Below are 25,469 nucleotides of genomic sequence, written 5' to 3' on the forward strand. Positions count from 1 at the left end.
TTATTTTAACATGAACTTTTATTAAAGCTTTTATTCTTTGCAAATATTAAAAAAACAGATCTTAAAAAAGATTTTTTTTCTTTACACAAAAACCAGGACAACGTTGAAATGGCAGGTGGACAGAAGAGGGACATTCTCCTTCCTCAGTACTTTTTCAGGTTGTAAGGCAGGCCCAGTGTAGATTTGGTACCGGGAAGGGGTGGTGAGTGCCAGACAGCAGAGCTGGTGCGTTTGAAATATCGCGGCTTGTTCTTGTAGAAAATGTCCTCGAGTTTAGGGCTTATGATCAGCCCAAAGAGCATCTCAATATTTGGAGGGTTGTAATATTGATATGTAACAGCTTGATTAAGCCGAGCCCCTGGGAAAATAACCACCATGTTACACAAGCAATCTAAGTAGCATCTCATGGCTCCTGTTAAACCTCAGTCCCTTGGTACCATGATTACTGCGAATCAGTGCATGAAAGCCAAGATCTAAAAGCAACCCTCCAGGCTCTCTCGCCCTGCAGAAGGGCCCCACAGAGCCAGTCCTGGAAGAGATTTGGGGTGGACATAGCAGATACTGAATTCTCAGTACTGGATCAAGGTAGGGTTTTCCTGGCTTCATATAGAATCTTACATTCCCCCTCATGCAAAGAATATAATTGGTTTCCAAGGCATCTTTCACATTCCAGGTATCCCAAGTACTGTAGAAAACCCATTACTGAAAGAAAGGCACTGATGAAGTCCCTAGCCTTCTGTTTTCAGGCACTGCAAAAGTGCTTCAGTTCTAGGGATGGGCACAAGGGATTCCGAATTAACATTCAAACAAGAGTGCCTGCAGGAATGCAGCTCCTGCTCAGATTACCACTCAAAGCTAATACCATATGGCACTACAGTAAGCTGAAGTCTCATGCACTTCTAGCCTAAACTGTGGCTTCCTCCACTTCTAAGACTCCCTGAGAAATCTAGGGTCTTCCAAATTCTCATAGATGAAGTTTCAGTGAGTATAATAACAAGATCTGCACTTACCAGAGGCCCAGACAGGGATGGGCTTGCGAGGCTGGCTTTCATCATCTGTGGAGTCATCACTGTTCAGATCCAGCCCATAGTTATTTGGATTTACCTTGGGGAATCTGGGTTCTTTTGAGCCTAAAGGGGGCCCTTGATAAGAGTCAGTGACAGGAGATTTCTGTAACCATATAGAAAAGTTAGATATATAGCCTTAAAAAAAACCCAAACAACCCAATTACCTTATAATGATACTTCTACGTAGCGTTGCTGATGAGACAGCTTGAGTTTCTGGGAAGAACCCACTGTTGATTTTGATTAGTCTATTAGTTATTTCTGATAGAAATATTCCAGGTTCTAGGAGAAGGAGATTTACACTGTGTACTCCAAGAATCACTGGTGCCAAAAGCAAGTGGTAGGACAGCAAGTGTCAGCACCAACAAGTTTATTAATATATACAGCATTGCTGCTATCCAAACAACACTAGGTTTGAATCACACATTACTGTTCTGCCATGAGTCTCCATGGGCAGGAGAATGAAACAGATACTCTGCCCTGGAGGGAACAAAGATGAGCCCTGGAAGACAGGAAGTGGCAATGGTGTGACTCTGGCAGTCAATGTCACGTTTACACCTGATCTTCAATCCCACTCCAAAACATCAGATCCAGAGATCACGCCTGTCCATTTATGGGAAGGCAACAATAGTCACATGATAAGTCAGAAGAAATATACTGGTTAAATAATTTGGGCTGAGATTTTTCAATTGAGCCTAAGCGGCTTCCTTAGATTCTTGTCAAAGCTCATTTACAAAAAATAAATAAATAAAAACTTAACTGAGGGTATGGCTACACTCGCTCAGAGGGATGTTTTTTTCATACCCCTGAGCGCGAAAGTTGCAGTGCTGTAAAGCACCAGTGCAGCCATGGCCCTAGACTGGCATCCACATGCTCCAAAAGCAATACTGCAGGGCATTGTCCTATAATAACCACACACAGCAGAGCGTTTCTGAGATGTAAATACCATTGCTATAGGGCAATGACCTACAGAAAATGCAGCTTCCCTGTAACTGCAGAGGGCAGCCTCTGTAGCCACCCAGAAAAGGCTTACAAGCTTAGCTCTAGTCTTAAACTGCATGTTACAGCACAGAAAGTCACTCCATACGCCAGTGCAGATCCTTGTATGGTAAAAAAAAAGAGCACATTCTCTCCCCACCACGCATGCACACCCACCCACCCTGTAGGGACTGAGCAAGCTGTGGCTGAGCAGGCTGCTTTGGCTGTGCTTCCAATTCATGCCAATGAGAGGGTTTGTGAAGGGAGGAATTAAGACTTGAACATGGATCTCTCACATAGTAAGCCACCAGGCTGTGCTGAAGTGTAACATTTTCAGCTACAGGACCGCTGTATACAACACGGTTTACTCAGTTTATCTGAGTCACATTTGATGTCAGATATTTGCTATTCTATAATTAACCTGAAAAAAAATATCAAGCTAAGTGCAGAGACTCATCTAAAGCCATGTGTTGCTGATAAACATTTTTAAAAAAAAATAAGCTGTATACAATCAAAAGATCAACATCAAGAATATCATTCTTGGAAAAGCAGCAAGTTGCCCTGTTTTTTCACCCTATTGGTATTCAGCAGTGCCATCTTTCATGCAACAGGAATAATATGGCTGGAAAGTACAACTAAAAGTAGCAACAACAATTACCCTGATTGTAAACTCACTGATGCTTGTCTATGCAGTACACTGTACAGGACTGAGCACCACTCGCTGTTTGATAGTTCTTAGGGTAGGAGGTGGGAAGATGGAAGGAACAGGTCCTGTTCCTTCCATCTCACTCCCTCCTTACAGCAGCAGAGGCAAGGAAGCTACTTATCGCAGCCTGCTTAGCGCTTCTGTTCTACAGCATCAAAATCTCCTGAAAAGCACACACACCTAAGGGGCTTCGTACAACCACAAAGTGCTTCAGGAGTCGGACCTTTTTCAAACCAAAGGAAGGAGTCGCTGACTCATTTACACATCTTCCCCACACAAAGAGAAGGTAAGTGTCTTGCATTAGTTGTCAGATACTACGCATAGGGGACAAAAGTCAACATTTGAAGAGCCACCCACTTATCGACCTTTGAATCCCTTCTTAAGGTCTCACTCTGCTGTGATGCCTACAAATTGTTTCCATTTGGCACGGGAGAGGCAAGTGCCAAGAAGAGACTTGCATTTTTCTGATAATCTCTGTTCACTGTGTAACTTCATTCCCCTCACCCTCTCCATTTGTCCACTTGTCACGTCCAATCTGACCCTTGAACTGTAATCTCTCTGGAGCAGGGAGTGATTGTGACATTGCAGTCTATATGATTTTATAAAAATATGCTAATAAATGAATATAATGTAACTGGAATAGGCTTCATACAAAAGGTCTCTTGTAAGGTATCACTACAAAGCTTATAATCTACTGAGTGTGATCATCCTATTTGTATAAAGGTAACAGTCTTGTATCTGAAACTAGAAATATGAAATATAACTCTGAGGGCCTAGTGTAATTATGCAAAGTGTGGGCCATTAATGGTGGTCTGGAATTTTGATGACTCATTAACCAGAGCAATTGACTGAATGGCTGTTTGTGGGCAGGCCTTCTTGTGAGTCAGGCTGGGAGGAATGAAGGTTTGGGGTTTTACAGTGACATGTGATCAGGTCACATGAACTGGAATCCATCTTTAATCTGGTGTTTTTCCATCTAGGAGGAGGGGGTGGGAACCCAGAGGGACAAAGGATTCCCGCCTTATGCATAAGATTTTATATATAAGGTGGGTGGAACAAAGAAGAGAGGAGCCATCATGAAGAATCTCCTAGCTACCACCTAAGCTGGAACAAGAGCTATACTAGGGGAAAGAATTGTGCTCAGGCCTGGAAGGTGTCCAGTCTGAGAAAAAACTTACTGAAGCATCTCCAAGGGTGAGATTATCTGTATTCAGTTTGATTAGACATAAAATTTGTGTTTTATTTTATTTTGCTTGGTGACGTACTTTGTTCTGTCTGTTACTACTTGGAACCACTTAAGTAAAAAGTGATTTTATTAAATAGAGAAAGTAGTATTTATTAATTAACTCAGAGTATGTATTAATACCTGGGGGAGCAAACAACTGTGCATCTCTCTCTATCAGTGTTATAGAGGGTGAACGATTTGTGAGTTTATCCTGCATAAGACTTATACAGGGTAAAACGATTTATTTGGATTTAGACCCATTGGGAGTTGGGCATCTGAGTGTTAAAGACAAGCACACTTCTGTTAGCTGTTTTCAGGTAAACCTGCAGCTTTGGGGCAAGTAATTCAGACCCTGGGTCTTTGTTGGAGCAGATGGGAGTATCTGGCTCTGCAAGACAGGATGCTGGAGTCCTGAGCTGGCAGGGAAGACAGGATCAGAGGTAGTCTCAGCCCATCAGGTGGCAGCTCCCAAAGCGGGTTCTGTGATCTAACCCGTCACAGTGTTACTTGTTTGTATAGAGCCTAATACTGTGGGACTATGACAGGAATTCCTAGCCATAATACAAGCCATAAGACAACATGAAGTTTTTAACATTCAGCTCCTGACTACAGGTAAGTGCAACACCTAGTCATTTTTAGAAATAAGCGTAAGAACCCATGAGACGGTCACTTAGGCCAATTTCACTGCTGAGAGCAGAAAATAAGGGCTTTGTTCCAGCATGGCTGAGCAGAGGCAGTGTGTCAAAATGAGACCGACCACCTGCTGCAAGGACATTTCCTATGTGAACCCAATAAAGAGTCCCTTATTTTTCCAGTGAACTATAAAATACAGTCACAGAATACAAGACAAGTCAAGTTTCAGATGGTATCAGGCGTCAGACAACCAGAAGTTACTGAAGAGGCAGTAGCTGGCTGCTTGAAAAAGCAAAGCTGATCCCATGATGCCTTAAGTCTAGCTTTTCAGTTTGATTCACCAAACACATCTAAGCTAGAAACACAGTGGTGTTTCAACTCCAATGGGTGGTACTTAGAGTTTAAAGCAACTGCAGACACGTGGAAGTTTCTCAGCTACCTGGGGGGACTAGTGAGAGGCTACAATGCAGCACCAACTCCCAGGATTCCTCAGGATCCAGTGCCATCATGTGGCCATTTCCTATCACTTGTTTTAAATTCCAAACAAAGGAATTCTCTCCACTGTTTCTGTGTTGAGCCAAGTTTCTTATGGCTGCTCAGATAAGAGAGATCCCCGCCCTCTTTGAAGGAGAATGACCCAAACAAAGAGGAAAGGCCTCCATGGACCCAGGAAATTAGAGCCCAGTAGATACTGGAACCCCTGTCTTTGCTCAGGCTCTTGGCTCACTCACCTCCACTGTTATATTCAGCCATTTACTGGGAACAATAGCAACAGATTCAAGTGGCTTGGTTTTATTTTCCCGCCGTTCCTGCTCTTCTGGACTCTGTTCCTCCTGTTAACAAGTCCAAGTTATGAACAGATCACCCTGTTTTCACTTCTATTCAATCTGACTTGTCCTATATGAGAGACCCTAGTCTCCCATTCATCCCCTCCCTCAGCAGGATGGGACACTACCCAGACACTCTCTCCACAACGGAGGAACAGCAGCAATTCTTTGTCAGACTCCAACACAGCCTCTTGCTCACTTGGAGATTATAGGCCTCACTGCTACCCTTCACTAGGAGAATGCAGCTGGTAAAGCTAAAGGCATGCTCAAGGCCAGAGACATAAATAGAATAAAGTCCACTGCACAACACAGTCTCAACTCCCCACCTTCTTTTGGTTTTCCTCCTCCTCTGTAACCACTGCAAGCTCCATCTGCAGGTGAAGGGCCTTCCCCTTCTCTTGCTGTTTGTGACTCCTGGTAAATCAAAGCATAACCAAGTGAGTCACAAAGGACCCAGGTCACTTCCCATCCAGGATGCTCCGATACCTAACTTTTGCATCCTGAACCCTCCACTATAGCCCATCGCTCACACCCTTCTCCTAGTACTGACAAGATCTGCTTTGCCATTCTTGTCACTCTGCCCCCTTCCCTCTTCTCAGGAGTGTGGAAACAGGCCAGCTCTCACCTCTCCTTTGCCTGTTCCACCTGTTGCTGCTCTGCCAGTTTCTTCAGCTCCACAATCTTCCTCTCTTTGTCATGCTGTTCATCCTCTCTCCTCTTCTGCAGTAGCTCCTGCTGCTTGTGTTCATCCTCCTCCTGGGAAGGCAAAGCAAGTCCACTTCTTCTATGCTAAATGGGGAGGGTGGGTGAATTATGGGTCAAGTGCCCTTTCCTAGCCTTAAACCATAACCTACTCTGACCCATCCTCATCACCACCATTAGTGTCTTGGACCTTAGTTGTGCAGCCCCTCTTCCTGCCTGCCACATTTGCTGCTATAGAAAGAGGGACATCACCGCCCCCAGCACCTATTGCACCTGTGTCTAGGGGAAAGCACAAAGTTACCCATCTCCAGAATTCATTTAGTCATGGAATTGCTAGGAAGTCTGGGATGGAATTATGCACCTGAGCTTTCCTAGTCCCTTAGAGGAAATGGAGGGCTGAGTGTTTGGAAACTAATACCTACGTCTGAAAATTTCAGCCCTATGGAAAAAAGTGTCTATGAAGGAGAAGTCAGTAAAAAACACCATGCACATTTATGGTGCTATGCAACTCATAATGGTGAGCTGCATTAGAACATACTTGGAAAGTGACCGTACCCCACCCTCACTGGGAAGTAAAGAAGGCACTTCAGGTCACAAAAGCAGTAGGAAATTGGGGAGGTGGGGGAGAGAGAGAGTCTGTGTGTGCACGCGTCTCTCTCTCTGTATGTGAGTGTGGAGATAAATCTATTCTGACATACTCACTGGCCTGTTCTCCCACAGCTATTTACTGGTTATTGTTCTGCTCTCTTCCCCATATGAAGCACACTGTGCAGATTTCCCATCATTCTGTTTTTTCCAATGCAAACTCTTCTCCTTACAGATGGGACCTAATCTTGCTCTTACCATCTGCAGCACTTTCTGTTTTCGGGTCTCCACATCCCCAGTCTTCTTAACTAATTTTTTCTTCATCTTTTCTTCTACCACCTTCTCTTCTCGCACCTGAGAGAATCACACACATCAGGTCTGGACCCTGCCCAGCCTCACACAGGCCAGTCTTGACATGTTTATCTACCATAGAAAGAAGAGTCAGGAGCTCTTCAGGAGTATGGGGCTCATCACATCCCATGGGGGAAGATGTCTGGAGTGGAGTGAAAGTCCAAAGCCCCAGTGAAGCGTGTACATATTTTAAAGGCAGATGGCACCCAGTGCAGCGAGTTCAGCCTCAGAGTTCACAGGATGAGAAGACCATCACCAGGAATGACTGGAAAGAGTACATGAAACAGAGTTACACAGAATCCAAATTATAGAATGCCATACTGCTACGTGACCTTTCATCAGAACAAGGGAGAGCTAGCAGGCTTCCTTTTTGCTTGAGGTACAGTTTTCTAGCAGGCAAACTGATGTGCAAAATGAACAGGGGACATGGAGGTAAAACCACAAATGCAAGATTCCTTCACTTTAGCTGAGTGGCCTAGCAATAATCAAGAACATGTGGAGAGGAACACGTGGTTGGACTGTATGTGGTTCTGGCTGTCAGTGCAGGGGAAAGATATAGTTCTTTAGTCTTTCCCCGTAACCTTGAAGGATGGATCCTGAAAAGACCTGCTTTATGCCCCATCACCCAGAATGGGAACAAGCTCTGTAGCTTGTTGAGTTTTTGTCCTCATTTGGAAGGAGGAAGCAAAGGGGTTCAGTGAATGACAACTTTCTCCCAGAGCTTATCCAGACCAACCAAGCTGGATCCCCAGGCTCTTGGATTGCCCCTAGAACAGTAGTTTTCAAACTTTTTTTCTGGCGACCCAGTTGAAGAAAATTGTTGATGCCTGTGACTCAACGAAGCTGGGGATAAGGGGGTTTTGGGGTATGGGAGGGGCTCAGGGCTGGGATGTGGGGGTGAGGGCTGCAGGGTGGGGCCAGGAATGAGGGGTTCAGGGTGTGGGAAGGGGCTCTGGGCTGGAGTGTGGGGGGGGCGGGGGCACTCAGGGCTGGGGCACGGGATTGGGGCGCAGGCTTACCTCAGGCGGCTCCCGGTCAGCTTCCTGCCTGTCCTGGCACCGCAGACCACACTGTGCCCTGGAAGTGGCCAGCAGCAGGTCCAGGTCCTAAGCAGAGGTGCACAAGCCTGGAACTGACCAATGGGAGTGCAGAGCCAGTGCTCAGGTTGGGGGCAGCACGCAGAGCCCCGTGGCCTGCCCCTGCCTAGGAGCCAGACCTGCTGCTGCCACTTCCACAGTGTCGGAACAGGTAGGGACTAGCCTGCCTTAGCCAGGCAGCACCGCCGATGGGACTTTTAATGACCAAAGCTGCCGTGACCAAGTCCCTTCCATTCTGCGACCCAGTTCTGGGTCGTGACCCACGGTTTGAAAACCAGTGTCCTAGGACACCAGGTAGACCACACATAGCACATCTCTAACTCGGCAGCACCTACTGATGAAGTGTAAGAACAGCAGCAATACCCTGGAAGCAAGCAACATTCAACTCTGGAGTATTCTGCATATTCTCCCTGGTCTCTGTCATATGAACAGCCTGCAACAGTGTGCCTCACAGAAGTGGTATAAATAGAGACATCTGTCACACATGCACCTTTCAGCAGAGCTGTGCGTGGTTGTCAGCAGGCTGGAATCAAAGAAAGCAGTTCTTCTACTAGGAACTATTTCATCTAGGTGCAGGGGCATTGGCCTTTGCACTGAAGGTGGATTACAGGAGTAGCCCACATGCTTTAGTGCAGTGTGAACAGAGTGACCTCCCTGCTCCAAGTACAGATCTGTTTGGACCTAATTTTAGGACCGACCAGGACTGGAACCAAGCTCACCTGATCCAAGTCTGAGAGAGTCGAGTTGTTCTCTGACTTAAGTGCAACCCTTCCCATGAACCTCATAGACTCATAGACTTAAGGTCAGAAGGGACCATTATGATCATCTAGTCTGACCTCCTGCACAATGCAGGCCACAGAATCTCACCCACCCACTCCTGTAACAAACCCCTAACCTACGTCTGAGTTACTACCTGACTCAGCAGGATCAGCACTGTGGTGACCAAGTACACCCATAGCTGCATACTGTGTGCTGTGGAGTGAGTGTGCCAAGGAGCTGCAGGGCATGTCACTCCGCAGTGCGCACACAGCACAGTGAAGTGGTGGCAGCTGGGGCACACAACTGGTGCTGGGCTGACCGCACAGGCAGGAGGATGAGAACTGAGCCAACCCAAACCTGAGCACCCCACTCAACACTTGTAGTCTGGTTGCAGGGCACAGGCCTTCCTGATAAGACTTTGATCAGGAGAACATAAGACACCACTACTAGTCCTCAAAGAGCTTAGAGTACCATAGAGACTGAAATCCACGATAGGAGTAAACACTATTGCATGGACTTGACAGAGCAGAGTCTTTCTCTGTTGAACAGAGGACTACGAATAGGCCCTGAAGTGACTCTTTTTGCTCAAATACCAAGTGGCCTCATTACCCACTCATGGCCCGTGGTCAGTGTCACTAGCATCAAGGATTTTAGTAACTGCCGACATGTTTATCATGCAGTGAGGCAATCCATTGCTACCCCTACTAGGTTCACAGCCCATTGCCGTGAGAAAACCCAGCTGTCCCTAGGGGCTCTGTTTCCAGGTTGGTCCTCTTACCTTCTCAGTCTTCTCCTCACTTTGAGAGAATTTCTGCTCCATCCGCTTCTTCTTCTCCTCTTCCATCTGCTCCACTCGTTCACGAGCCTGGAGTGCCTTCCTCAGACGTTCTTCACGCTTCCTGGGGAACGAGTGGGGACAGTTAGCTTTGGCCGTACTGGGGATTTGCCCTGGTTACAGCTATCAAGGCCCCAGCACTGGAGCAGCTAGTGCACTGGTGCAACCCCCCATTGCAGAGTGTAAGAGCCTTGCATTGGCTCAGCCTACCCTTGCTTCAAACTGGGGTAAGCTCCACTGGCACCAGCCGCAGCTGTACACCACCGACACTAGCTGTTTGCACTAACGTAGCTGTAGCTAGCTACCAATGGCGGTAATCAGGGCAAGTCACCAGTGTAGACAAGACCTTGAAGTGCTTCAGAACTGAGCCAGAAAAGGAGCAGCTGGAGGGGCAGCCACTCACAATTTCATCTCCTCGAGGCGCCGTCTCTTTTCCTCCTCCACTTTCTGTTTTCTTAGTTGCTCGGCCTCCTGCTTCTTCCTCAGGCTCTCCAGCCGCTGCCGCTCCTTTTCCTGGGGTGGGCAGGAAGCTCAGATTATACCAAGCTGCTAGGTATAATCTTGTTTTTGCCCCAGGTTATTTGGGCACAGGAAGCCAGAGACAACACACCTAGGAACTGCAGCTTCAGTCAGAGACACATTCACACTCCCTCTGGAATAAGCACATGTGTTAGGAAAGAGACAGTGCTGTTTTTGCAGCAGTGCTAGTTCAACAACTCCATTTCCTGAAGAAGAAAAGTAGCTCGGAGGGTGAGTGGGGCAGTTCCTATAAGACACCTCAGGCCCAACATCCAAGCAGAAACAGTTACTGCAGATGACACATTCAGGCAAAGACACCATCAGTGACTGTGTTGCTATATTCACCACAAACCACCTAACCGCACTAGCCAGTGTCAGTGCTACAAACATGAAAATTCCTCCATTCTTTTCAGAGCCCTGAAGGGGACCTCTTTACGTCCTTTATAGACACGTGGTTTTTAGTCTAGAAGATAGAATGTGAGGCCTTTTAAGTCATCTAGTTCATTCCCAGTGGCCAAAGAATGATTATTCCCTACAGTATATTCTCCAGGGCCCTGGCCAGCCTAGTTTGAGTGACATAAATAGTATCACTTCCACTGTTTCCCTTGGAGAGCATTTTATACACCATGAGATGTCCAACAGCAATCCCCTTCATCAGAGATTCTCAGTTTGTATTTGTTATGGCTAAGTTTTATCCAGGTACTGTTGGATGTTAGTTTGCGGGGGAGGGATAGCTCAGTGGTTTGAGCATTGACCTGCTAAACCCAGGGTTAAGTGTTCAATCCTTGAGGGGGCCATTTGGGGATTTAGTTGGGGATTGGTCCTGCTTTGAGCAGGGGGTTGGACTAAATGATCTTCTGAGGTCCCTTCCAACCCTAATAATCTATGATTCTATGATCCCCTTTGGGCCACTCTGAACAATTCTACTCATTGCCTAGTGTACACACTCTCCATATGCTGCCCAGTACATCATCATTTCGCTCTCAGATGAGACTCAGAAGAAATATTAGGTCTGCATGCAGGTTAGTGGTGAGGGTAAAGAGCTGCCAGTGACCATTAGAGAGGTAATAAATGTGCCCAATATGAGCCCACAGACCCTGTGATTAAGGAGTCGTTACTTACAACAAAATCCCCCTGTTTAGAAAGAAAAAAGAGGAGAAACAAGGATTACTGCTTTTGGAACTAGTCAAGTAAACCCTAGAACCACAACCTTTGGACTCTAGTCTCATCTTGCTCAGTGGTTAGTTATGATGATCAAACAGCTTTGGTTCTCAATGTGCTGCTTGTCTTACAACTGTCTAGCAGCCTGTTGGGCAGCAAAGACCCAATTTCAAATTCTCAGAAGTGTCCACTGACCATCCTAGAGTTTGGCAATCCCAGAATATGATGAGTTTGGGCTGAATGTGAGAGAAGCCAAGATTTCTTTACATGCATAGGAAAGCTTTAAGGAGTTGATGTTCAAGGTCACAATATGTGTTGAGACTTTGATACTAGCTAACTGATATGGGTAATGGAAGACCAGATTCATTATGATTTTAAGGTGCTCCTAATACCATGAAGGGGTTATAAAAATGCACATTTTCAAACATGCAAACATACATCCAAACGGTTGTTTCCCTGCATGATCTTCCCCTCACCTCAATGCAACAGTTGATGCCACCACTACCCCAGGACCAACCTATACTCCTCAGGGAATTCTGTGCCACTGTGCAATGCAGAATTTTGCAGAAATTGTTGGGCATGCAGAATTCCCGCTCCCTGAAATCAGCTGCAGAGATGTGGGCCACCACTAGGGGCTGCTGGACCAGCTCGCAAAAGGACAAGGGCAGAGGGTGGCTGAGTGAGTGATCTGGAGGGTTCCCAGAAGCTGCAGTTCCTAGCAGACCCTGAAAGGAGGTAGTGGCGGTGCACAGGAAACTGTGCAAGCCCAGGACCCAGCATCAGGCTGCTTCTCCCTCTGGATCCCTATGCTCTAGGAAGGCAGGGTCTGTGAGTGTGTGGGCTGGGGAGGGGGTGGGGCATGGCTGGGCTCCAGGGGTGGGGGGGTAGGGAGTGAGTGTGAGTGTCTGACCCCCAACTGGGCTCTGTGGGGGAGATGGCAGAGAAGCAGGAACTGGGTTGTCGTAGGGGTTTAACTCTCTACTCCTGGGGTAGGGTGACCCAGACAGCAAATGTGAAAAATCAGGATGGGGGCTGGAGGAGGGGAGGTAATAGGAGCCCCTATATAAGAAAAAGACCCAAAAATCAGGACCGTCCCAATAAAATCAGGACATCTGGTCACCCTATCCTAGGGGAATGTATGTATGCATGCATGCATGTGTGCGTCTGTAACACACACACACACACATACTTGCTGACTGGTAATTTTGAAATAAATTACCAAAATAATTGAAACTGGCATGATTATATAGTGTTGTTGACAAATAAAATGTGCAGAATTTTGAAATATTGTGCATAGAATTTGTAATTTTTTGCCACAGAATTCCCCCAGGAGTAAACCTACCAGGCAACCATAAAGACAACTGCTACAGGGGAAACTATCCAAACCCAGTACTTGGCATGGAAGAGATTGTCAAAAGGATTTTCAATGGATTAAGCTAGACTACAGGCAGTCAATTTCATGCTGATGAAAGATACCAGCGTGGCAATGCACTCCTATACACCCCTTACCCTGACACAGCCTATGCTGCACTCTTGCTGGGGACAGAAGACTTTGCTCTCCCATAACACCAGCATGTCTCACTCTGGAGGGAGCATCTCCAGACATCAAAGGGGAAAGTAATCTTCATAGCCCATTCAGTTTTTAGCCTCTCTGCCAAGACTACTGAGAGGAGAGTTTGGGTGCTGGATCGGACATTCAGTCAGCATATCAGAATGTGAAGAGTTGTGATTTAAGTTTGCTCCTTGGTACCGTTCCTCATTTGGAATCTTGAGCGGCTTGTGATGCAGATTTGCAGTGAGCATTTCAAAGCAGACAACCCTGCCCCATACATTTGCTCTTCCCTTCTCACCCTCAAAGGAAAAGAGATCGTCTCTACCTTGGAATCCGGTCGGGTAGGAGTGTTGCGTTTGATAAGGTTTTTCATGACACTATTGTGCCCTGTGGACCCTGGGGTCACGAGCAGCTGGTTCTTCTGCACCGTCTGTAAAAAGTGTTTGAATGGACGCACGACCTATGAGGAGAGCAGAGGGCATCAGAAGGGGATTCAGAATAGGCAGAGTGATGTGGGGCCATGGAATCTACTCACCTTGCTGGCTGGGCTGGGTGAGGCTAGAGTCTTGCTTACAGGAGAAGAAGTGGCCTTATCATATGAAGGAGAGCGGTCACAGTCTTCTAGCTGTTGCCCATTACATAGCTCATCCACTGCTTGCTTATAACTCTGTCTCCTGAAAGAGTAAAGGGTGTGTTACATCGAAGCGGCACAGGAAACATCACTCCTGGCCTCCACTGCAGCCTTTGTTTTATACAACCCTTCCTGCCTACTCAGCACCATCAAGTGATCTGTGATGCCTATGTGAACACACCACATATTCAGAACACGCAGCCATGAAGATGCTAGAAAAAGGGGATGGGATGAGGTGCGAAGGATGGAGGGTTCCTAGACTTACAAAACAATAATAGTTGAGATAAAGCCTATCTTACTAAGCAACCACAATGTTATTCTCCAGCCCCAGCTTCAGTAAGTGATAGATGCGAGTTTCCGATAGATGCCAGTTTGTCACAGCCAGCATCAGTAACGCAAGGTGGGGCAGGGCACGTGGCATAGTTGAAAGCGTGTTGTGTACTGTCCATACCCAACACCATGTGAAAGGTTTAGTTTGCTTTGAAGAGTTTTTGTACATTAGCTTATTTGTAGTGCCAGAATTTGTTGCCACTCTTCCCCAACTATAGGAGATGCTGTAGATTTCACAAGATCAAACAGAGCCTCAACAGGGGGACAAGAGGTTGAAAAAGGACAGAACTGAGAGCAACAACTGCATTTAAATTGGCTTTGGTGAATCTTTCACTACCATTCTCTTGTGTATATAGGAGAATCAGGAGCTGCAAAAGCGATGGAAAGAGCCAAGCCATTAGATATTTTAGATGCTTAAGATAAGAGTCTGTTCAATCTGTTCAAACTATTCTATGAAGTTGCTGCGCAGCCATCCTTAGCCACCCTACTCCTCCCCTCCAAGCAGCACTTAGAGATTTACAAACACAATTCCTTACTATATCCCTGGGGGGAAGAGGGTGGAAAGCAGACATAAGTGACTTGCACATTTATATCTAGGGTTTAGTCCATCTGTGCCTAATTCACCAGGCCATGCTGCCTTTCAAGAGACCTATTTTGTATTAAACTGATGAAAATCTATAATCAAAAAATGTTGGTACATTATGTGGATTTGAAACCCCCTTTGATCAATCATACCAAAGCTTTCAACCAAGGTGCTTGATAGATAACAACTTATTCATTCCAGCTCACTAGTCTATTTCTTTTCTCTCTTCCAGCCTGAGGCCAAAGAGGAACATACCGGATACTCGAGGGCTGTTCTAGTGGCTTGGCATTCTGGGGCTGCTCCTTGCTCCCACTGCTCTGAGAAGTGCCCCTCTTTTTCAAATGGCTCTCTGTGAAGAATGCTACAGTTAGTTCCACATGAAAGGCTTCCTACAGCAGAGGTCGAATGTCAGAGGTTCTTGTCTTCATGGCTCCCAAGACAAGCCTCATAAAAATACTGCAGAACATTACTGCTAAGAGTTGTGCCAATCAGAAACCTTATACTGAGAAAACAGGAGCACACTAGCTATTTTAAACACAAGTTTTGTATCTGTGCATTAACCAACATCACGAAGAATAGCATTAGAGTATGCACCTTGTATGATCACACACCCCTCTATGTAGAGACCCTTGATGAGATAGATAGCACGTTAGTCCATAAGAGGACTCTGTCTTATTGGGGTGGGGGTGGAGTGTCCATTCTAAGAGGATCCTCCAACCAATGCCTCTTATGGGATTACACACTTTCTACAGTGAAAGCTGATCCTCACTTTGAGGCAGAGGGAGATGGGAGGGCCTGCAATCTCCACTTATTCCTCCTCAGTTTGTTTCATGTATCTCAAGATAGTGTTACTAGTCCAAACACTAATTACTTGTGCTCTTGAACACTAGACACTGAACCAAACTGAAGCTCTACAGTTCCCCACCCTGGACCTCGACTGGAAGGGCCTCTTCCAGTTGAGGTCCCTCCCGCTCCTAAGGACTCTGGAGTACCAATAAGTCCTTTAAGTTACTTTTACCTCTGGTGAGCGGGGCTGAAGTGGTTTGTACAGACTCTGTCCAATTTCTCTCATTTAGATCTTGTACATTTATGAAAAACTCTGCTGAAAGATCTAACACAGGACAAATCTTACTCTGCTCTGGAGACAGCAAAGAGCCCTTGCAGGGTAAGTTAGGTCAGTAGGTGGCAAAGATGCAAGACAGACTATCAGATCTTTCATAAACCCCCAAGGGACCTCCATAGTCCCATGCTTCCTTGCGCTTCATCAACAGAGTTTTAGCAATGTTTACCTTTACAGTTTCCTGCCTGCTGCTCTGCCCCATTCGGTGGTTCAGTCTGAGCTGACTGTCCTGCAACAGGACTGCCTTCATTTGGAATAATGAAGGTTTTCTGCAGGTGTTTTGGAGCCTGTAGGAGGAGGCAGACTTTAGCAAGACCTTCCACAGAAACAGGGGTTCAGCAAGCATTCTGTGTCCTGGGAAAGGGGGAAAGGAAGGCTGCAAAGCCAGTGACTCTGGATGCACTCTGCACTGACTGCAGCCCTGCCGCAAACAAGCCAGGAACTACTCTTTTTGGTTTGTAATGGCAAGAGGGCAGACCCACCAAGTGATGTTCTGCCTACTACGGACACAGGATGCCTGCTCATGGAGCAAAGGCACAGCAGGGAGGGGGTGTTACAGACACCACCCCTCAAGGAGTCAGATTTGTCCTTCCTCCACTGGGACTTTAAGGTTAACATTTTTCTAGACTGACTAAGTTGTCTCAGGCTGGGCACCCAAACTTCCTAGAGAAATCTGATTTTCAGTCTGTGCTCAGCAATTTCAAGGGGTGGTGGTGGTGGTGGTGGTGGTGGGGAGATCCCTTCAAGAGTTTCTAGTTGGACACCCACAACTGAGGCATCCAAGATCACTAGTCACTTTTGAAAATCTTGGTCAAGCACCGTTAAGCATCACTTTTAAACAGCCCTAGATTGAGGCTGCAAGCAATTCCCAGCTACTAGGGGGGGAAACAACCTCCCCGCACCAGAAGGATTAGAAAAGGCACAAACTCCATAGGCATTAGCACCCCTCTTCTCCTTACAAACCAAGCACTGCACTGTAACTCCCAATGCACACAGCTCTCTTGCATAGACGTGTGAGAAGGGAGGAAAGCGAGTGATTCAGCCAGAAGCCTACACAATCTGGGTGCACAGGTCTTCAGACAGGTCCGTCAAAGCTCAATGGAAGCAAGTTGTAAAATGATGCTGACTTGGGAAGTGAAATTATAAAATGTTCTGATACAAATCTTTAATTTTACTCATGTTCTACGATAGGGCCTAGAGATTCCAATGGAGGCTGGGGCCCAGTTGTGTTAGGCGCTGTACAAAACAGTAGAGCAGTAAGAATCTGTGCCTTAAGAAGCTGACATTGTAAACAGACACAGAAGGGTGAACAAAAGGGATACAACATAAAAGCAGAAGATTGGAAACCAAGACATTGAGGGTAAGGGCCAGATTTTTAAATACAAATATCATTAAAAATCTGTCCCTAAGTGACTCACCCAAGATAATACAGGAAGTCTTGTATTTGAAACCAGGTCTCTGAAGTCTCATAGTCTAGTGACATAATATACCAAGAACCAAGTTGAGGGGTCTTTACTTCCTTAGAAATTTTGACTTCTCAGACAGCTGAGACAGAACAATCCCCCAGACACATTCTCCAGTTTCAGTGACAGTGATTCTATCAGTTCAGCAGAGAGCTCTAGACTCAGGGACTAGCAGCTAAGAAGCAGTACAGTTAACGTACTACATTTGTCTTAGGAAAGCCCAACCTGGGCCTTACCTTGTCACATTCAGCATTTGGTTCCAGTTCAGGCCTGAAGAGAGAGAGGTGTTTTGACAAGTTATCTACTCCCACAGAGGAAGTAAGGAAATTATGGGTTTTATTCTTGTGGTGCTTCTGTCAGAGGCTTCTAGGCACCTTGGAAAAGCATGTTACAGGTGACCAAGACCACAATCTGACAGTCTACTTCAGTATATTAATTATATCTAAGTGTAGTGGGGACAAGATATTCATTCTGCTCAATGGAGGAACTGTTTGCACATGCTGGAGTCAAGACTCATGCACTGAAGTCTAACTCTACAATCTTCAGGCAGAGAGTGAATTTACTTCAGCATGAGACCCACAGACATAACCCTGTTTGAACAGGCCAGATGGGGGTGGCACAGTAAATTGCTGATATATATGCTAGTGAGTTTATGCCCCTTGTAGAAGGTCTTAGCATTGCTCAGGTCAATAGGTAGAATAAGCCACAACCCTGGGGCACAGACAGGTGAACCTGCCCTACCCTGCAAGTCTTGGAGACCACAAACTGCACACCTCTCCAATCTGGTGATGAGGGTGGAAAGGGACATTAGTTCACAGGGTTCAGAAAGTTAGTAAGATACATGGGACACAGCAAACAGGAAATATTCACAGACAGAGCCTAAGGAAACAGTTTCTTAGTCAAGCTGGCCAATATCTTGCAGTGCACTGACATATTCTGCACAAGCTGAAAACAACGCATCAGCACTGTACAGATATCTGAGAGGAAGAACAGAGATCATACCAGCCTTGCTGTCGGAGAGGCTTGCAAGATGGTCAGGGTCTGAGGAAGGGCCATAACTACGTAGCATGAGGAGTTTAACTACCAACCCCAATCACAGGTGAAGGTTACAGCACAAAGTATTAGTTTAGTGACTGGGCACAGGAACGACCTGTAGAGTTTTCTGCAAGATTTTCCATAGTTTCTGCCTATTCGACAGAGCAGCCTCACCTGACATTGCTGCTTGCATCTTCATCCATAAATACCTCCAGGGAGCTGTGGCCTGGAAGGAAAAGGATAAAGCAAGACACTAGCTAGCTTGGTGGTCTTAATCGGATGCATCTTATAAGCCGCTATTCCTGTGCAATACAACCCCTCTCTCCAAGGGACACATTGCATTCCCACCCATAGATTTCCATATAAGCTCAAAGCACTCTTGCTTGACTTTCTACAGCTAGAAATTGCTACACAGTGCAATGAACTTAAGCACCATAATGGCCCAAAAACCATTTCAGTACCTCCCAAGCTTCCTTCCACATCAGCTGGAGTAACTCTGGAAATACAGAAAGACGAACTCAGATCTGTATTATGGAGAGGTCACTAGTAATTCCATAGTTGAAGCTGTGGAGTATTTCAGTTAGAAGAGGGGTTTAAATCCTCATTAGGGATGAAAGTAAGCGTGTTTTGTATTTTTGGTAACTGTGTACTTATTCTGTGGGGGCAGATTCAATATTCTGCAGCATTAACAAGTAACTTGAGTAGGTTAGGACTCAGCAACTACTACCTGAAGTTTCAAGACTGGTGTTTCTCTTGCCCATCACTTTACACACGGTTTTGACTTCAATTGGATTTCCACGGTGTTTCAAGCATAGGTTAGGTTTCCTTTTTTTTAAATTACAGTTTTCACTATTACTGTATGACGACAGCGTGCCATAATAATAATTTGTTTGCCTAAAATCCACCTGCTTTAGCACTTAACTGACCCAGCTGGAAGCCACTTTGCTTCTACAAGCAAGAGAGTTTAAGGAATATCAGCAGACACTGTCAGAGCCCAGAGACTGTGCAGGAGTTTGAGCTGGAGACACAAGAGAACTGGTGTGTCATGAAGCTTTAAGACACTGTAAGGTGAGATTTAAAAATTTCAGTTGTAATACCCCTCCACAAGCAGCATTGCAGGTGGCTCCGAGCCCCTCTAAGTCAAACAGCACACTGAAGGACAGACAGAGCAGAGAGGCTTTGAATAAAAGGACACATTGAATTGCTTTTCAGACTTCACAAACTTACAGCTCACGTGGCTGGAGGCTGAAGAGGACTCCCGAGCTGCCTTCTTCTTAGAGATAGCCCTGCTGATAGATTTCCGGATCATGCTCTCTCTTTTGCTGGCCAGAGAATACTTCTCTGCTAGCGAGGTCCTGCGGTGCTTATGGGACTTACCCCTCTGGCTTCTGCGTGCAGACGGATGGCTCGATTTGGACCCTGTTGAGGTCCCTGTGCTGTCCTTTAAGTCCTGGAAAAGCTCCTTTTCTGGCCCCTGAGCAGAAACATCACTCTCAGCTCCAGGCTCCCCATTTACAGCAGCTTTTGGCGTGGATGTATTTGCTATTCTAAAGTTGGCAGCATCCCGGTCTTCTCCTGTCTCCTTTGCCTCAGGAGTGTCAGGGATCACCTGTGCCGAGGCTGCAGACATAGGTTGAAGTTCAGTAACCTTAGGCTTCTTGGGAGCTTGGTCATCAATACTCAGGGAGATGATCTCCAAGGTCTGGTCTATTATTTCAGGCCTATTCCTCTTCAAATACAAGTCAGCACCACTCTGGTTGTCAACACCGATTTCCGTCAAGGGAACCTGCCCTTCTACTAACAAGATAGTTGGTGTCTTAGCCACTGCCTCCGATGGAGGAGAAAACTCAGCTTCAACCTTCGAGTGGAATCTTGCTGTTGAAAAAGAAGCATTGACTTCCTTTTGAACATCACTGGGTTTTTCCAGTCCCTCTTTGCTTCGGTGCCTTTGGGAAACTTGCTTAGAGGATGCTGGTTTGAGGCTGCTTCTCCTTCTCGATAACCTTAAAACAAAGACTAAGTCAAATGAGGCAGGATTTTTCTCTGTGGCCATTTCAGAACCTAAAATTGACATCACTGACTGCAGACATAACTTTTACATGCAGCTATGCTTATTGTCCAGATACAACTATTTTTAATGAGATTAAGTTAATAAAACACTGGACCAGGACTCAGATCTGGGTTCTATTCCCTGCTCTGCCTGCTGGGCAACACTGGCAAGGCCTTCCTTTGGCTCAGTTCCCACCCGCCCATCTGTAAAATGGGTATGGTGATACTTATCACCTTTATAAAGCACTTTAAGATCTACTTATGATAAGAGCTAGATATTATTACTATCAAAGTGTTTAGAAAGATATTGTATACCAAAAACCTCCAGCAATTGAAACTATCATCCCATTTAAAACCTCATTATTTTTTCCTGGATCATTCTCTCACTCTTTACTAGGAATACTACCATGCAGATAGGATCTTGATATACAAGAGTCCCAGTTGGGGATACCATGAAACATGGGGCGGCTTGCTAGAAAGGAGCAAAGTGGATAGACTCCAAAGAATTAAATATGTAGAGCTTGGACAGGAAAGGGGAACATAAAATGATGTAGCAGTATCTGAAGTGGCAATGCTGTGTATGGGGGAGGAATAAGTACAAATAGGATGAAGTTGCCTAAAGATTTTTTACCTGAATCATCAAAAAAGCTTTTCCTGAAGAATGAGATCTGTGAGATTAGGATGTGTCTCCAGCATCATGGCTTAAATTAATCACAACTGACTCAATGTACAGAGCAAGCAGTGAGATCAAGTGAACCTCTTAAATGAGATCTTGATTCCACACCCAAGTGTCCTTGTGTAACTTGAGAGAAACAAAAATCCCTAGCATCATGTAATCAGATCTTTTTCTAAATGGAAAGACTCAGAGTTCAGGGGTAACTTCCTCATGTACCTTGAGATTTCTTTAAGTGGGAGAGTGTGTTTCTGGAATGCCCAATTTGTCACCTGTTAGACAGAAGCCTAATTTTGAGAAGGTGGGTTTACAACACTTCTGAGAAAGAAAACCCTTTAAGGGATCTCAAGATGTGCACCAAAAAAATATCACATCAGTTTTGAAAATCTTGGCCTAGGTGACTAAGCATAGGGAGGTGTGAATTTCTTCAAGACACCATTCTTTTTTGGAGGGTGGGAGGGGGCTAACAATGTAATTAAGCAGCTAGTTTCTATCTAGACATTTACAATTCCTCCCTGCTCTAGGCTCTGGGGAGGGAGGAGAACATGTCCATTCTTAACCACCTAGTTTCTGCCTCATTTTTAGTTCAAATTTCTCCTCCCTTCCTTCCCCCATGGGTTTAACTGTGGTTACTGAAACAATACTGAGCACAAGGTATCTTATGCTTGCAGCAATTCAGCTGCATACAGTGCGGACAGCTTGTCAGGAGTAGGCAGTTTTTTCCTATTGTATACAGATCATTAAAAACACATGCTCCTCAAATATCAGGTATCAGACAGCACACCTTTCCTAGATGAATTTAACTTTGTGAGCTTTATAGAAGTGGATTGGAAGGATAGATCTGAACGGAAATGATGGGTACTTTGCAAACAAGGTATAGGAGAGGTTCCAGGTCTAAGGAGTGATAGAGAAAAGAGTCAATAAAATAATTTAGAGGGCACAGCAAGGCAGGAGCAGGGAGACAGCAAACATCCTACTTACAACTCTCATATTTAGTTTTTGCATCAGAAAGCAAGTTGAAAATGGTTGTTGGGCCACAAAGAGGATGAGACAAATATTTGAGGTACTAAGACTTCCTGACTCTGTTGTTAGGATAAAGATATTCAGGCCTGTCTGCAAAGGCCTATACTTTAAGAATTTAGGTGTATTCTTATCACTTGGCTAGTTATAGAGGTATAAAAGGAAGAATCAGATCACTGTCTGTGTAATGGCCTTCTCTTAACTGTGACAGGCTAAGGCCTTCAGCTAAGACGTAGGTAGGCAGCCATAAGCTGGGAAGCGTATGGTCATAGCCTCGCATTCCAAACTAGTCACATTGAAATAAGGTGCTATTGGGATATTAGGAATATCAGGACAGGATTGTATTCCTATCACCTCCAGAGAAAGGGAAGAGCCTAGAAGATGTAAAAGGAAACTTAGTTTGATCACATCCTGTCTGGCAAAAACTCACTTATCAATAGACACAGTTGGAGAACCCTTATGTCTGTATAGATGTAGTTGTAAAATACTCACTTCTGTAGTGTTTTGTATGTTTATTTGCATGGTCTCTGTCTGGTTCTTTGATTGTTTCTGTCTGCTGTATAATTAATTTTGTTGGGTGTAAACCAACGAAGGTGGTGGAATATAATTGGTTAAATAACTATGTTACAGTATGTTAGGATTGGTTAGTTAAATTTCAGGAAAATGATTGGTTAAGGAATAGCTAAGCAAAACTCAGGTTTGACTATATAATCTACAGTCAATCAGGAAGTAAGGGGCGGGGGAAATGGGAACAGGGACTGGGGATGGGGGAATTGGGATCATGTTTTGCTAAAGGCGGAAATGGGAACAGGGGATGGAAACAGGAACAGGGACACAGGCAAAGATCTGTGGTGTCAGAGCTGGGAAGGGGGACACTAAGGAAGAAAACTGGAATTGTGCTTGCTGGAAGTTCACCCCAATAAACATCGAATTGTTTGCACCTTTGGACTTCGGGTATTGTTGCTCTCTGTTCATGCGAGAAGGACCAGGGAAATAAGAGGGTGAAGGAATAAGCCCCCTAACATCTGTCTTCCTATTTTCAAGAGTTTCTTCCCTCTGTTGTGTGTGGGGGTTTTTCCCCTCCACAGAGCAATCAACAGCAGAAACTTACAAATTATACAAGGATAATAGTGAAACCGACTATACACAAAGGCTGTCAAATACACAAAGTAAAGAAACTGTGAAAGCCTTAGTTAAAGAAGACTAATAGAAATTGAGAGTTAAGTTGGTAGTGTACCCTAGGTTTAACAATATTTAGGAGTGAAGAGATGTTAGCTTTCTCCACAGTTTTCTTCTTAGGAACTACTTTTCATCTTGAAGGACAGGTGCATAAAACCCTTCTTCCTATATTTTTTTGGAATCACATCTTAATTAAAAATGATATTTAAAAAGCCAAACATGATCAGCTACGTTAGACGCTTAGCTTATAAAAGTGGATCCTGAAAATCTACTTTAAATTTAAATCCATGCCCTTCGAATATTTCTTGCATTTCTCTCACGTTGGGCAATTAAAATAGAAAAGTCAGTTTCATTTTTAATTTATAGTTTCTAAAAATTTCACTTTCAAGTTATCATGCATTAGCACAAAGGATTAGATTGCAAATGGTTGAAATAATATATTTTTAAAAAGAATTCATTAGGATAAAAAGACCTAGGAAGATTTCTATTTGTCTTACATTACTGTAAACCAGAAGTTTATACAAAACTGAGATTTTGAACTAACTCTGACCTGGCAGTGTCATAGTAAGCATACTAATAAATTTTTAAGTTAGCACATGTATTTAGTTATTGATACAGGTGTTTTGTTTTGAAATGGGTAGTTTACTTTTTCCTCTGGCTTGTTTGGTTCTGTAGCCTGTTGGCACAGGAGATCCAAGGCAACCACCTACCTTTTTCTGGTCAGTTCATTGTTCTCGTCCTTAAGAGATAAGGAGCGCTTCTTCCTACGGTATTTCTTCTGTGATGGTGTTTTGGGCATCAGCTCAGGTTCAGCACTTAAGTTGCTGTTCAAAAAACAGAACACAAGAGAAGGACTTTATTTCCTTGCCTGAACACCATGCTGTTCAACCCTTAGCAGCAGCACGTTGTTCATTACAGTGGGGCAAGGCCAAGTGATGCCAAAAGGCCAAGATACCTAGGGAGATGGTGGAATCTCCATCCTTAGAGTTTTTTAAGGCCTGGCTTGACAAAGCCCTGGCAGGGATGATTCAGTTGGTGTTGGTCCTGCTTTGAGCAGGGGGTTGGACTAGATGACCTCCTGAGGTCTCTTCCAACCCTAATCTTCTATGATTCTATGAAGTCTTTCTCATCACCAGCTTGGGGACATTCTAGCAAGACCACAGATACTGAACACTACAGGCTAAAACAAACTGCCCAGCATACAGATAAGGTAAATCACTAACATTTCTTTTTGCCTCCGCTTACTATAGTAGCATCTGGAAAAGCCAGGCTCCCCAGTGGCCTTTAGTTTTAAATCCCACCGAGACTGGTATTATAAACCAGACCCTAAGAACTCTCCATTGCGATGGTTAAAAGTTCCCATTGGCTAATCCTATAAAACAGTAGGAGGAAAATGTCAAGCAAAGACTGCTTTTCACAGGGGCGGATTTGCCCAGATGGGCTCAAGACTCATGAGATGCACTGTTGCACACATCAGAAGGATCCATAGTACTGACAGCTGAGAGACACAGAACAGCCTGTGAATGAGCCCTTCTGCCACCCCGATGGTCCTACCTATCGAACATCTTCATGGCCTCCTCCTCAATTTCCCGTAGCCATGCCAAGTGCTTGTGCTCGACATTGCACAAGAACTCGGCCAGTTTCTGACGGCAAACCTCTAGCAGGTGAGTGGGACCCTCAGCCATGGCTCTGCCTGAAACACGAGGGGGGGGAAACAGGTGTTCATTAGCACCTGCCTGCAGCACCATTCACCTGTGATGTCACAGCCACCCACACTTACCCCCAGCTACTCCCTACATGGGGGCAACGAGACATTGTCTCAGCCCACACTGGAGGCACAGGGCACCCACCCCCCCTGCCAGGCCCTGGGGCTGGGCTAGGCCCAGGCTGTCAAGGCTCCCCAGCCCTCACGTGCCGGGCAGGACACAGCAGCTCCAGCTCCCTGCTCAGAAAGAAAAAAAAAAAAAAAAAAAAAGGACCCAGGCATCCTGCCAGGACCAGCACCAGGGTTTCTCGTGCCCTAGGCGCACAGCCGTTTCGCCGCCCCCCGCGCTGATCCTGTGGCTCCGGTGGAGCTGCCGCAGTCATTCCTGCAGAGGGTCCATTGGTCTGTGGCTCTGGTGGAGCTACCGCAGGCATGCCTGCGGGCAGTCCCCCAGAGCCGCGGGAGCCAGCTAGCCAGCCGACCGTCCATAGGCATGACTGCGGCAGCTCCACCGGAGCCACGGAACAACGGACCCTCCGCAGGCACCACTGCGGCAGGTCAACTGGAGTCGCCTGCCGCCCGCCCCCCCCCCCCAATAATCCTGGCGCCCTAGGCGATTGCCTAGGCTGCCTAAATAGTAGTGCTGGCCCTGCATCCTGCCCTACCCACCGCCTCAGACACTGGGGG

At 45.6% G+C, this 25,469-nt stretch overlaps 1 protein-coding gene across 1 annotated transcript; it reads right to left on the minus strand.

Annotated features, from left to right (window-relative positions):
* Window positions 1-25,172, minus strand: LOC127051106 (inner centromere protein-like). Its single transcript, XM_050952995.1, has 17 exons — window positions 24,632-25,172; window positions 23,788-23,901; window positions 19,384-20,159; window positions 18,331-18,382; window positions 17,358-17,391; window positions 15,828-15,945; window positions 14,794-14,887; window positions 13,530-13,668; window positions 13,320-13,454; window positions 10,166-10,275; window positions 9,706-9,826; window positions 6,979-7,074; window positions 6,059-6,189; window positions 5,760-5,847; window positions 5,338-5,439; window positions 1,011-1,170; window positions 1-358 (listed from the first exon to the last, which is right to left on the minus strand). Exons 1-17 carry the CDS (start codon window positions 24,823-24,825, stop codon window positions 144-146), a joined length of 2,679 nt encoding a protein of 892 aa, XP_050808952.1. The 5' UTR covers window positions 24,826-25,172; the 3' UTR covers window positions 1-143.
* Window positions 25,173-25,469: the final 297 nt, after the last annotated feature.

This window comes from Gopherus flavomarginatus, chromosome 5 (assembly GCF_025201925.1).
Source record: "Gopherus flavomarginatus isolate rGopFla2 chromosome 5, rGopFla2.mat.asm, whole genome shotgun sequence".
NCBI lineage: Eukaryota > Metazoa > Chordata > Testudines > Testudinidae > Gopherus > Gopherus flavomarginatus.